This window comes from Amphiprion ocellaris, chromosome 14 (assembly GCF_022539595.1).
Source record: "Amphiprion ocellaris isolate individual 3 ecotype Okinawa chromosome 14, ASM2253959v1, whole genome shotgun sequence".
NCBI classification, from domain to species: Eukaryota; Metazoa; Chordata; class Actinopteri; family Pomacentridae; genus Amphiprion; species Amphiprion ocellaris.
The window spans coordinates 30,438,334-30,451,309 of NC_072779.1; the positions used below are offsets into that span (position 1 = coordinate 30,438,334).

Sequence of the window (12,976 nt, forward strand, 5' to 3'; positions counted from 1 at the left end):
GTGAAGACACCTAAGGACCTTTCACACATTTATTCCATAACATTAACTGAATTAATTTCCCAAACGGTTCCAGCGAAAGGTAGCGGCTTCTTGTCCTTCAAGCGAGCGTCGCCTTAATGCCGTTTTATTGCCATGGTTGGCCGTTAATGTTGCAAAGTCCTCCGTTCGGCCACGTTCTGCTTTGATGGCAGTTAAATGCATTTGTTCGCATAATCCAATGTGGAACTCTAGCTGTAATTTTATTGCGTTTTGAGCAGTCCGAGTGCCGGCACAGATTTACTGCCATTACATCACTGGCTCATTATTTACACATGACCCTATAAAGGAGTACTTTGGCAGCTTAGTTCTGGACTTCCACAAAGTGTGTTGAATTACAAGAGATTTAAAAAAGTAGCGGTCAGAAGGATTGAAGCAGAGTGCACTGGACTTCACCAGTGACTGTATTTACAGATGGATGAATCCTATGTGACAGGTTTACCAAACCAGTGTTGAAGCTGTGCCTGGTGCCCCGTGAAGTCCACCTAACTTGTAACTATTTCAAAACATTAGCAAAAAGATGGAGCCGAGGTTTGCCATACAATCTCTCTGGACCATGGATCGTCTTCCTGCACCACTCAGTTGTCACCTACAGCAGCCACGCCCTTAATTTTACATAACTTTAAGCCTTAATACAATGTAAACAGGTGAATTATACCAAAATTTACCTCATGTACAGTTGTCATGAGGGGGGAAATTAGCTGTAGACACCAAAACCTTGTTCCATACCAGGCTGTAAACATGTTCATTTCTGCTTTAAAGTTGGTAATTTTAATATGGTGGTCTTTTGGGATTTACTTGTTTTTGGAGCAGCCTCAAGTGGCCATTTGAGGAATTGCACTTTTTATTTATTCTTTTTAATGTTGGCTTTATTTTTCAAGTTCTGCTGGGCTTCTGCACCTCCCAAAATGCATCTCAGAGCTTCCCAACATAACAAACACTCACAAATTTCCAGACCCAGTTTGTGATATTTGCTTGGCATTAAAATAATGATGACTTCATCATCACTACGTTTGAAAAACTGCTTTAAATCTTCAGAAAACATTTAAAAACACTCACAAGTTTGCACTCACAATGTTGCAGAAAGACTGGAAACGCTTTTAAATCCAAACTGAGAGTTCTTGAGGCCGACTCAACAACTTGCACTTATTTTTCATATGGGTCATTCCAGAACTGGAGGACATTTTGTCCCATTCTTCAAATTTCAAATAATCTATGCACAAAATACTAAAACATGCAGCTGTGTAAATTTACTTGTCATGAGACCAAATCTGAAAGAAAAAAAAATAGGAGAAAATAATGTTTGAAAATATTTTATGGTCTGGAATTCCCTCTAAAATACCATTTTTATCTTGTTCCAACTCTGATGATCAACTGAATCTCAGATAAAACTGTTAAAAATAAATTTCATTTGTTTGTTTTTTTCATTGATGTCTCTTGTAATTGTGGGGATACTGTTTTAAATCAACATACTATTTTAAATAATAATCATTTTTCATGGAATGTGTGTCCCACAACATGCACACAACCCTGTTAGCATAACTTTTTTAGCTGGTAGAAGAAAACAGTGAATCACATGAAACGCTGGAATTAACATCATCAAAGAGTTTTCCAACAGAATGGGTAGAGTAAAACTATGTCCGCTCTTCTATTTTTCATATTTTCATAATTTCATAACATTGTCAGCTCTGATTGATTGTCTCACTCTACCTCATGCAACCCTGTTATGCATATTATCAGGACAAGACTTTTTTTTTCTTCACTTTGTTACATCTGTCAGTTTGTCCTCTTCGTCAGCAGTAACAGCTAGCTAAATATCTAGCTTCTACTGCTGAGAAAAAGCTAACATTAGCATGGATTATCAAAAATTGTACCATTGATGTGTAAGCTGAGGCATTACCTATTTATTATTATTACCTATTTTTGATGAATATGTAGCAGAAACTTGCAAAAGAGAAGGTTTATTTTTCAAAATTTTTGAAGCCCAAATGTCCTCCAATTCTGGAACGACCCATAACTTGCTTGTAAATTACTATTTTTTAAATTTGTTTTTTGCTCATGTTTTAATTATGCTTTTACTGTGTAATTTTGTAACTGTGTTTTGTATTTGCTGCTGCCTATCTTGACCAGGACTCCCTTGAAAAAGAGGTTGTTAATCTCAATGGGATTTATCGCAGTTAAATAAAGGTTAATAAATAACTAAATAAATAAACAAGCTGGGTGGAAATGAGTGAAAGGACCTTTAATAACCAAGACTTTTTTGACACATAGCATTGGAAAACAAGAAAACAAAGACAGATGTGACAATATAAGATGCCGCACACTGCTGCTGAAATTCTTAATACAGAATTCCATTAATAATTCATTCATTTGAATAAAATAAGCAGGAGAATCAACAGGGAGTTGGTATGAGCAAGAATGTGTAATTACAGTGAAACAGCAGTCCCACTTTTCTCCAGTGTTGATGGTCACTGACAGCAACAGCAAATATTTGGCTTTTATTAGACGGCACAGAAGGTTGCCATGGTCACGTGCTACGTGGCTCTAATGTAGCAGCCACCTGGTCACCACAAAGCACAGAAAGGTCTTTAGAAAAAAAGCAAGAAATGAATAAAACCAAGACGCAGACAAGATTCACACCATTTTCCGAGCGGTCATAAATTAAAAAGCTGAAATGAACCAGGCGCTTTCTGCAGCTTTTGCTCCTGCGATGCATCTGCAGGTGATTTTATGCTCCTGACTTCCTTTGAGTCCATGAAACAGGCGATGGGAAGTGATTTTCTCTCCCACGTTTCAATGTCAAAGATAACAGAGAGCAATGCGGTGCAGATGAGGATGGAGCTGTTGCGATGGCGTTCACGTATTCACGCTGCGTACCATGTGCTGCCAAACAGAAACCACAACCATCCTGGATTTTATTTTCAAATTGAAATTTTCACTAAATTAACTGCCATGACACGCTGCCAAATGGAGGCTCCATTTAGGGATAACGTATGTATCGGATCAGCGGCGAATGAAAGCTGACATATGGCTAGCATGACTGGGATTGTGTCTTGTAGCTGTTATGAAGTTTCTCTTCATGTGATGGATGTTTGCTGGCTTCAAGAGCAGCGCGACCAATGAGTTCATTTAGCTCTGTTAGCTAAATGAGCCAGCCCCCATTAGCCCGTTGTTGGTAGGATTAATGATACCGCGTGGAAATGATCTGTTGTTCTGCAAAGGCTGGAACTTTGGGGCTTTTTGTTTGGATGTAATTTTTTAAAAAAAATCATCTTTTTATGCATTCCATACTGCAGAAATAATCAGAATACACAAGTTTTTCACTTAACCCTCTGAACCCCGAGCAGTTTCTGGTCATTTTGTCACATTTTTCATCGCTGTGGGCTCAGTTACTACTGAAATATTAAGTCCTACACTTCTATGGAAACAGCAGAACCATAACTGCAAGCATAGAAAGCTCAAAATATATCTTCTGTGCAGGATAACAAAGTTAGAAGGCAATAAATCATAAAAAATACTAAAGAAACTAACACTGCTTTGATGAGCAATTTTCTTTTTTATTGAAAAGAATGGACTCAACTTGTACAATATTTTGCAAAGTACCCACAGGTGTTACGAACACTGGAAAAATAAATAAAGGTTGTACACAACCCTGCAGAGTCAGGGATGTAAATCAGTCTCTGTGTCAGCAATCCAAAATGTGCAGTGTCACTACTTGCATTTCTGGACTGACATGGCGTAAAAACCTTAAAAGCTCCAGAATTAGACACTAAAACAAGACTCTGAATGTTTATTTTTCTTGTGCAAGCTGCCAAAATGATGATGTTTTGGTTGCTAATCTATTACTAATATGAGATTTCAGTACTCATACTGTAAACCGGCTTCCTTACTTTTTATGCTATCTGATCTTTGTAAACACAGCCTGCAGTTCAGCCCAGTTCAACCGCAAAATTTTTGCCATGTGGCTGCTGGTCCCACTCATCTCATTATTAGCGGCATGATTTTGGCAAGAAGTGCAGAATTTGAATTTTTTTTTTACAGAATCTTGTCAGTACAAATTGTTTATTTCTGGTGAATTTTTAAATGAGACTTGCAGATTAAAGTGATTGTGATGAATATTGCGATATTAAGATTAGATTTAGCTGAAAATTCAACAGTTCTTTCTATATTTACATTTTCTGGCACTGATAAATGGTGTCATTTTGGCAGCTTTTATATATCACATGGTTTTAAAACATGCCTGTGGGATTTCAGGTTCAGAGGGTTATAACATATATTGCATATACAAATTTATTTCTACTGGCATGAAGCCATTTGAGTAGTTAAGTAATGAATTGTTTCTTGATTCAGATTATGTGAACAAAACTTGGTTTATGGTGAAAAATCTCATTTCCTCCGTTTTAAAGTGGAACTTTTAAGATACTAACTCCATCTATCATCAAAAAATACAGTCGGAAAGTACGTGGACACATTAACATGACGTCCCTACTGAATCACTGGACATGTGCTTCTAAAGTCATGCATAATCTGCTTCTGTAGGAGCTTCCACTCTTCAGTTTTAAGGCTTTCCACGGGAGGTTGGAGAACTGACTGCAGGCATTTGCTGCAATTCAGCCAAAAGAGCATTAGCGAGGTGGACCACTGGTAAAGCCGGGCTGGCAGGCTGCGTTCCGCTCCATCCCAGAGGTGTTGTGTGCAGTTCAGGTCAGGGCTCTGTGCAGGTCAGTCAATTTTACCCCCATCAAACTGGAATAACCACATCTTTATAGAGCTGGCTTTGCACACAGGGGTGATGTCAAACTGAAACTGCAAAGGGATATTCCCCAAAATGTTGCCACAGTGTTAGTATGTCCAAACTACTACTTTAAGATTACCCTTATTGGGTGCTAAGAGGCTTAGCAACCACATCCCACCAACTTGCCATTAAAGCTAATTCCAACCTGAGCTCAGGGAACATTTGAGGACACGGCCCCTGATGTTATTCGCTCGGTCTCCTGGATGCTAAATTTGGACTTGCACTGAAGGTAAAATGTGTCATACTAACATGGGAGTGAGGCATGGCGGAAGGAGGAAGGTACAGTATGTGTGCAAGATGACCACGGGCGTGAGACGTGATGTGCAGACACAAGGCCTTATCTGAGGCTTCGGCGGGGTTATATGAGTCACAACGCCACAGGAGACAATGATCAGTGGGTGGGGGTTGGCCTCTGTTGTCTGCAGCGGCCGGCGAGTTCCCCAAAACACCCTCTCTGAGCCTTCCTTCTTTCTTTTTTTTGTGTATTTTTTCCCACCTTGTGCAGCGAGGGCACCTCCATAATCATTCCTGCACTTGCACACACACAGGTGAAGCTGTGCACACAGGGGCTCGGCTTATCTTCTGATGCACACTGCAGCTTAGTTATTTCCAAAGAAGAAAAGAACTAAAGAAATAAAAAGTGCAGGTGAAGAAAAAAAAAATGACAGCCTCTCACCCATTTTTACCGTCAAAAAAAAAACCAAACTACAACAGCCCGTGGGTTGGCAAGTATCCAAATGAGAACGGCAGGCTGAAAATAAAGCTCGATTCAGAGAAGAAGAAGTTTTGGCTTAAAGTACGAGATGTGACAAGATGCTGGAGAGCTTTGTGCAGTACGTCTTCTGCGTCTATCTGAAAAGAAAAGAAAAAACGAACAACGCGCCTCGACTAAAACCAGAAAATCTGATTAAAACAGATCAGCATTACTTCTGACATAGAGAGTAATGGTATTAAAAATAACAACAACAACAAAGCCGAGCAGCGTTAGATCTCTTGTCAGGCTCCCTTGAATTACCGAATTTTTTATTTCTGCGTTCTGGGGGCCTTTTTTTATTGAACTGTCATGACAGGTGTATTTCCTGGGCTTGAAGGGCTCATTTTAAATTAGCACTCCAATGTTCAATGGCAGGATCAGTGAAGCAGGCCCACTCGATATCACATGGCCCAGCACCTTGTCTTTAATGGATAATGAAAAATGATAAATGACGTGCTGAGGCCAGCCGTCCCACAGCAACACCTGTTCTTTTCAATACAATGCCTTCAACAAACAACCCCGACACTGGAAACTCATTGATCTGATGAGTTTAATTCATGATTCAATTTCTTTTCCCTCAAGTATCCAAGCTATTAATTGGCACTAATTTGGATACCAGATAATGTGGCATAAAAATACATTGGACAGATAGCGACCAGTCTTGCCTGATATGATAAAAAATCCTTCGTCTGACTCAGCTTTGTGGCTTCATGGCCTCAGTCTGTAAAATCTGCAATCAAATCTGCCTCACTTGACCTTCAGGAGCTGAGAGGATTTCATTAGTCTGACTTGATATGAGTTTTACTATTTGACTTTCTGACAGAGAACTGATTCAATATGCCTGAAACAGAGGAAATGAATGTGGTCAAATTTTAAGATCTCAGTCAGAAAGTAATAAGCTCGACGAGTTGATAGCGCGGCGACCTCCTGCCCTCCGACAGTTGCCATTCATGAGTCAATGCGCTCATGTGCAGGTGTTCCATTAGCCACAAAACGTCAGAATTAGAAGGAAAAATGTAATAAAAAGGTTGTCAGATTCTCAGGTTAAATCTCCATTGCCTGTCCAAAAAAAAGTCGCAATTTGGATTTAATTAAGCAAATAGGTGCGAGCCTTCCATTGGATAATTGATGCAGTGATGAAGATATATCCTGTGGTTGTGGAAAGGAAGTTAATCTGTCTCAGAAGGGTCAAATTATTGGCCTGCATTAAGCAAAGAAAACAACTAAGGAGATTGCTGAAACCATGAAAATCTGGTCAAGAACCGTCCAACACATTATTAAAACCTAAAGGATAGTGGTGAACCATCATCTACAAGGAACAAACTCTTAGATGATCATAGGAAATTAGCAGTAGAACTCACTGCTATGTTTAATATTGAAAGTAAGAGCATTTCCGCATGCACAATGTGAAGGGAACTCAAAAGATTGGGACTAAATAGCAGTGTAGCCCTTAGAAAACCACTAATCAGTGAGGATAATCAGAAAAAAGATTTCAGTTTGCTGGGTAGCATAAAGATTGGACTCTGGATCAATGGAAGAAGGTCATGTGGTCTGATGAGTCCAGATTTACCCTGTTCCAGAGTGATGGGGGCATCAGGGTAAGAAGAGAGGCAGATGAAGTGATGCCCTCATCATGGCTAGTGTCTACCAGCCTGTGGGGGTTAGAGTTATGATCTGGGGTTGGTCAGGTTCAGCAACTTTATGTTCCGAAAGAATGAGGTCAGCTGACTACCTGAAGATACTGAATGACCAGGTCTTTCCATCAATGGAGTTTTTCTTCCCTGATGTCATGGACATGTTCCAAGATGATGATGTCAGGATTCATGGGGCTCACATTGAGAATGAGTGGATCAGGGAGCATGAGATGGATTGTCCTCCACAGAATCCAGACCTCAGCCCCACTGAGAATCTTTGGGATGTTCTGGAGAAGATTTTGTCTGACTCTCCCATCATCAATATAAGATCTTGGTAGAGAATGAATGCAATTCTGGACAGAAATAACCATGCCATACTCAAAGCTAAAGGCAGTCCAATGAAATATTAGAGTGTGCAACTTTTTTTTGGACGGGCAATGTATCTTTATCCAGAGAGGCAGGTTGAAACTCCTTGTAGGTGTGTGGGAAGATACATGGTTTTCTGAGATGAGGGTGTTTCTTTATCTTGCATTTTTATTTTTTCCTTTTTTGTTTTGTTGGTGAAGAGTTTCTTTACTGTATGTGCATGAAGTGAAATACATTTACTATTGTGGGGTTGATTACATTCTTTGTATTTATACATAAGACCATGTTTATCATAACTCTGAGTAAAATTAGCTTTGTTAAATCAACCAAAGACGATATACAGTGGAAACCAGATGTTTACATACAGTGTATTTTTTTTCTCACTGTCTGATATTACATGAGACTAAACTTTTCCTGTTTTAGGTCAGTTAGGATTACCAAAATTATTTATATCTGGTAAATGGCAGAATAATGAGATGTTTAGAGATGTTTTTATTACTTTTTTCAAAGTCAGAAGTTTACATAATAAGGAAGTAAGTTATAAAAGATTCTCTAAAAAAATTCTGTCTCATTATTCTGGCATTTAGCAAATAGAATTAATTTTGGTAACTGACTTAAAACAGGAAAATTTAGTCTGATTTCTTGTTCTGGTTTCAACTGTAAGTGTGATAAATTATAAGTCAATGGGTGTAGGGACTATATTCAGTTCTAGTCTTTGTCATGATTGGAATTATTTTGGTTATTATAAAAAGAAACCACCATGACATACTTCAATATGTAATAAAGGCCACAGCAAGTCTTCTACAGAAACTGTCTGGTGAGTCAGAACTTTCCAACAATGCATCCTGTTACGTCTCCTCACATGCTAGTCTTGTTTCTTATAAACTTAATTTGGTTAGTTGAGTGAACTCTCAGTTCTTCATTCATTCAAGGTAAACAAACTCATGTTTTTAAGTTCTAAAGTGGTTGGAACGTGGACATTTTAAGTCCAGTTAGTTGGGAATGAGCAAAATCTGTATATTTACATCAAGAAAACTTGAAAAGATGAGCTTATGAAACTTTACAGTGCACATGCTCCTTTTTAGTACCGAGATATGAGTGGTACCTTCGTTACTAAGTGGTCAGCAACAGGTACGAGGTACGATCAAAAAGTTCTGAGACTGTCTCTAAATAAAATCAAAAATCGATTTAAATTCGTCTGTCAACACATTGAAGTTATGTCTTTGTGCAGTGTTTCCTGTAAGTCTTGTTATTGAATCATGTCAAAGACCATCTTCAACATGAGCTGAATCTCCTCAAGTGTTAAAAAGGCAGCCTTTTGCCAATTTCCCTCAATTAATTTCCATGACTGACAGTGCTGTAGGGTCGTAGCCTTGATCTTTATATCATTTTGGTTAGGTTCTGTCATTTCTAATACCGTAGAATCTTAGCTAGAGTATTACATGTGTTAAGTTCTTCTCCATAATCAATAACACTGTAGGGTCTCAGCCTTAAGATTGATCATATTCATGAGGTCGAATTTCTTATGTGTAAAGAACACTATAGTGTCTTAACCTCGAAATCTAAACTGGTTTGGGTAATAACAAACTATAATCCTTTGCCTGGAAAGCTACTTGAAAGGTACAATATAAAAAATGGTGACTTTGAGCTTCATTTTGGGGAAGAAGCCACATGGAGCCAAATCTAGCCATGATTGCGTTGCTGTGTCCACAAAACACATGCATTATCACCACACTGTGACCAATTACATTAAAATTCTGCTGTGACAGTCTGATCCTGGGGGATGAATTCCTACTGGGCAACCATGTGAATGCTCCTGGTACACTCCTGACCTTGTGTGGTTTTGGAAACTACAGGTTTTCCATTATCAAAGTCTCTCGTTTCTTCTCCTCGTGTTAGCTGCAGATCCAGACTGTGATGTTTGTTAACTATTAGTAGTCATAAAATTGCATAAAATACTCTCTCTTGTGCAGCACAAACAGTCCCAGAACATTTTGATCAGCCATGCATGTATTTATTAAAGAGAGGTTTGCAGTGTGCTTACATTTCTTCCTTCTTCTTACTTTATGTGTTGCCTTGGTAGCTACTTATATAAAGAATTTGCACTTCTAGGAAAGAACTAAAGGCCCCTTTTGGATTAAAACTGGCATGTCTTCAAGAACCGACAAGAGAAATCCAGCTGCTTCTTTACTGAAGGACTACTTAAGTAAGGGATACTGTTATTAGTATAATATTATTAAAATGGGATCGGATTCTCTACTTACGTCCTCTAAGGTCACATCTCCCCTTCCGCTGTCTATTTCATTAAAGCGACACTTCACTCCGCTGCCTATACAATTATGCAATCTGCCTATAGTGCAATCTATTATGATTGTAATTGACTGGAGAAAATAATAACAGCGTAATCACAGCCTCTAATGTGCTCTGCAAGTTGTTGTGATCCCAATTTAATTAATTTAATCAACAAACGAGACTCCATACGACACTGGCAGTTTGGATTCCTCACGAGCCCGAGTGCTGATTGTTCTGCATCCCGGGACGTTTGGCGATGACGTTCTCCCGACAGTCGTCGCACTAAAGCGAACAAGAAGGGATGGCGGAGACGAGCAAGTAGGCGTGGTGCTTCGAAAAGCAAATAATGGAGCTTTTACTGTTTCTCTGCTGATTCATACCCAGAGTCCTATCAACGTGCATTGATTTTATCCAAGAAAAATCAAATCAGGACTACATATGGAGCCCAAAATGAAGTTTTTATGCTTTCCTGATCTTGTGACGGCGGTGCTGTGGAGGAGGAAAAAGGATTACATTTCCTAAATTGACATCTTCCTGCCAGACACAAAGGTTGAGCAAACGAGATTTACTGTACCTTAACGATGTCTTCATTCGAGGATTTGCACTGCACGAAGGCCGAGACGTCGGTGACCGCCCCGTTCATCTCTATGGAGACCATTTTGACGGGAATGGCCACGGTGCGTCCGGTCAGGATGGCCGTGTTGATAATCTCAGTGTCCTGTGGAGAGAAGAAATAGCCGTGGCATTCATGAAACAGTGAGAGGCAGAGCGTGATTTTCCTTGATATTTCATCAGCATCACTGATGTCCACGTTTGAGACCATTACCATCAGGGCTCCGGCACCTACCAGGTGATACTCTCAGTGGCAGACCAGAACTCATTACTGTATACCGAGGCGTCTTTCATTGGATTTCATCAACTGACATTTTCATTTTCGAGAACACTTTCCTTCCGCTGAGCAACTGAAAGCAACAGCAAATGGGGATGAAAAGGACAGAAAAGTAATAACCTTAACTTTAATCATAAGGGGAAGCTTGCAAATGCTTCGTCAAGCTTAAATTTTCAACAAAAATCAAGGCATTTACTGTACCGATGCATCTAACCTTCATGCAAGTTTAGTTTGAGCTCTTAAATGTAAAATCACATGTGGACGTTTCACTGAAGTCCACAGTTATGATGGAAGATGCAAGAGAAGGTGCTGCAGTTACTTTGACATTTAAGAGCAAACTGTAAAAATGGATGTTAATAAAAGGATGCAAGACTAAAAAAACACCTCATATGTACCTAACACACTTAATTTTTCAGTTTATTTAATAAATGACACTATTATTTTAGTCTTAACCAATAGCCAGGCATTTAGGTGAAAAAAAATCGTGTTAATAAGAAATATTTGAGCAAAATAGGCATTGAGAGCTAAGAAAAAGCAACTTCTCAGATGTTCATATTCAGAAATCAGATAACATTTGATTTGTTCTTCAACAACTGATGTTTCATTTAACAAATAGCCAAAAACAGATCATTTGTACTAACAAAATTCTGTAAAAACTAAAAATTCTATGCTTCTTACTGTAACCTTGAACCCATCACTAACTCAACTGAAACCTGCACAAATGTCACAAAAAATCTGAAGACTTTTCAGCTGAACTGGGCTGAACTGCAGGCTGTGTATGTACAGTGTATATCGTAGATAAGCATAGAAACAAACTACAAAGATAAGCAGCAAAATATTTATAGAATGGAGAGTAATGTTTTTTGTGTTGCAAAAATGTGGTCCAGAGTATTTGGGGTTTTTTGTTGTCTTTTTTTTCAATTTTTGTAAAATAAATGCCACAGAAGTTTCTTAGTAACAGCTGTGGGCAGTTAGAAAAAAAAAAGCAGCTTCTCAGGTGTTCATATTAAGAAATTTGATATAGTTTTGGCCTTTTATTTGTCCTTGATCAACTGATATTGAATGAAGAAAACCACCGTGTTTAAAGTATTTCAAGAGAAATCACTTTATTTGACAAATTGCCAAAAACAGATAATTTGCTCTAAAAAAGATTCTGTAAAAACTAAAACCGACTCATCTGAAACCAGCACAAATGTCACAAAAATCTGAGGAAATTTCAGCTGAACTGGGCTGAACTGCAGGGTGTGTATATACAACATAGAAAAGCATAGTAGCAAATCCAAAAGCTAAGTAGTAAAATATTTATAGTATGAAGAGTAGTGATTATTTTTTCTCCAGTATTATATAACACCTGTGGGCAGTTGGAAAAAAAACTTTTCAGGTGTTCATATTCAGAAATCTGATATGGTTTTCGCATTTGATTTGTCCTTGAACATGAAGAAAATCACAAGTTAAAAAAAAGTAAGTTTTTCTTTCTTCGACTTGCTTCACTACACCTGCTTCTTAGAAAGCATGTCTGCTGCACTGCTGCTCATATTTTTCAATTGATCTGGATATCAAAGAGAAACCTAATCCCCCTGTGAGCTGTACACAACGATAAATGTAATCTTCGTGTTAAAATAAAAACTAACCACCTACAGTATGTGCATTTTGTTTTTTTTAATTTCAAATGCACTGGAATGCAAAGAGCCAATTAAAATACACGAGTCACAATCAATTCATTATTTCTCCTGCGCTGATCATGTAAGAGGATAACAAGTTTCCTCATTCATGCAGCGACTAGATGAAAAATCACGTCAAGCTTCCAAAATCAAAAAACAGCACATTTAAATTTCTGCCCAACACTCATGTTAAAGTCTTAATGAGGGTGCAGAGCCTGAAGTATGAGACTTCCCCCTCAAGTTTTCAACTGTGAGGCTGCGAATTGTTTATGAATCAGGGGAATATTACACCCAGACTGAGTTCGGAGTTTTATCTTTTCTGTGTATCTTTCTATATAAAACGAGCATAAATGCCACTTTTTCATCACACTTTTGTATTTCTATTTGTCTGGTGCTTGGTATTAACACTACACCACCTCATCGCATCTTCTTCCTCTGCAAACGTTCAACCTGCTGCTCGTGCTTTCGCTGCTTTGTGCTTTGCTCGGATGGAAAGTTGTCGAGTGTCTACAGGTTTCTGAGAAACATTGAGCTAGACTGCGGCTTCGT

At 38.6% G+C, this 12,976-nt stretch overlaps 1 protein-coding gene across 3 annotated transcripts in view; it reads right to left on the reverse strand.

Annotated features, from left to right (window-relative positions):
* The window catches only part of tmem132e (transmembrane protein 132E), a 578,927-nt gene that overhangs the window by 52,422 nt on the left and 513,529 nt on the right, over positions 1–12,976 (reverse strand). For all 3 annotated transcript variants that reach the window (XM_023274649.3, XM_055017538.1, XM_023274648.3), the window contains exon 5: positions 10,452–10,595. In XM_023274649.3, coding sequence (XP_023130417.2) covers positions 10,452–10,595 — 144 coding nt within the window. The remainder of the gene's footprint in view (positions 1–10,451; positions 10,596–12,976) is intronic.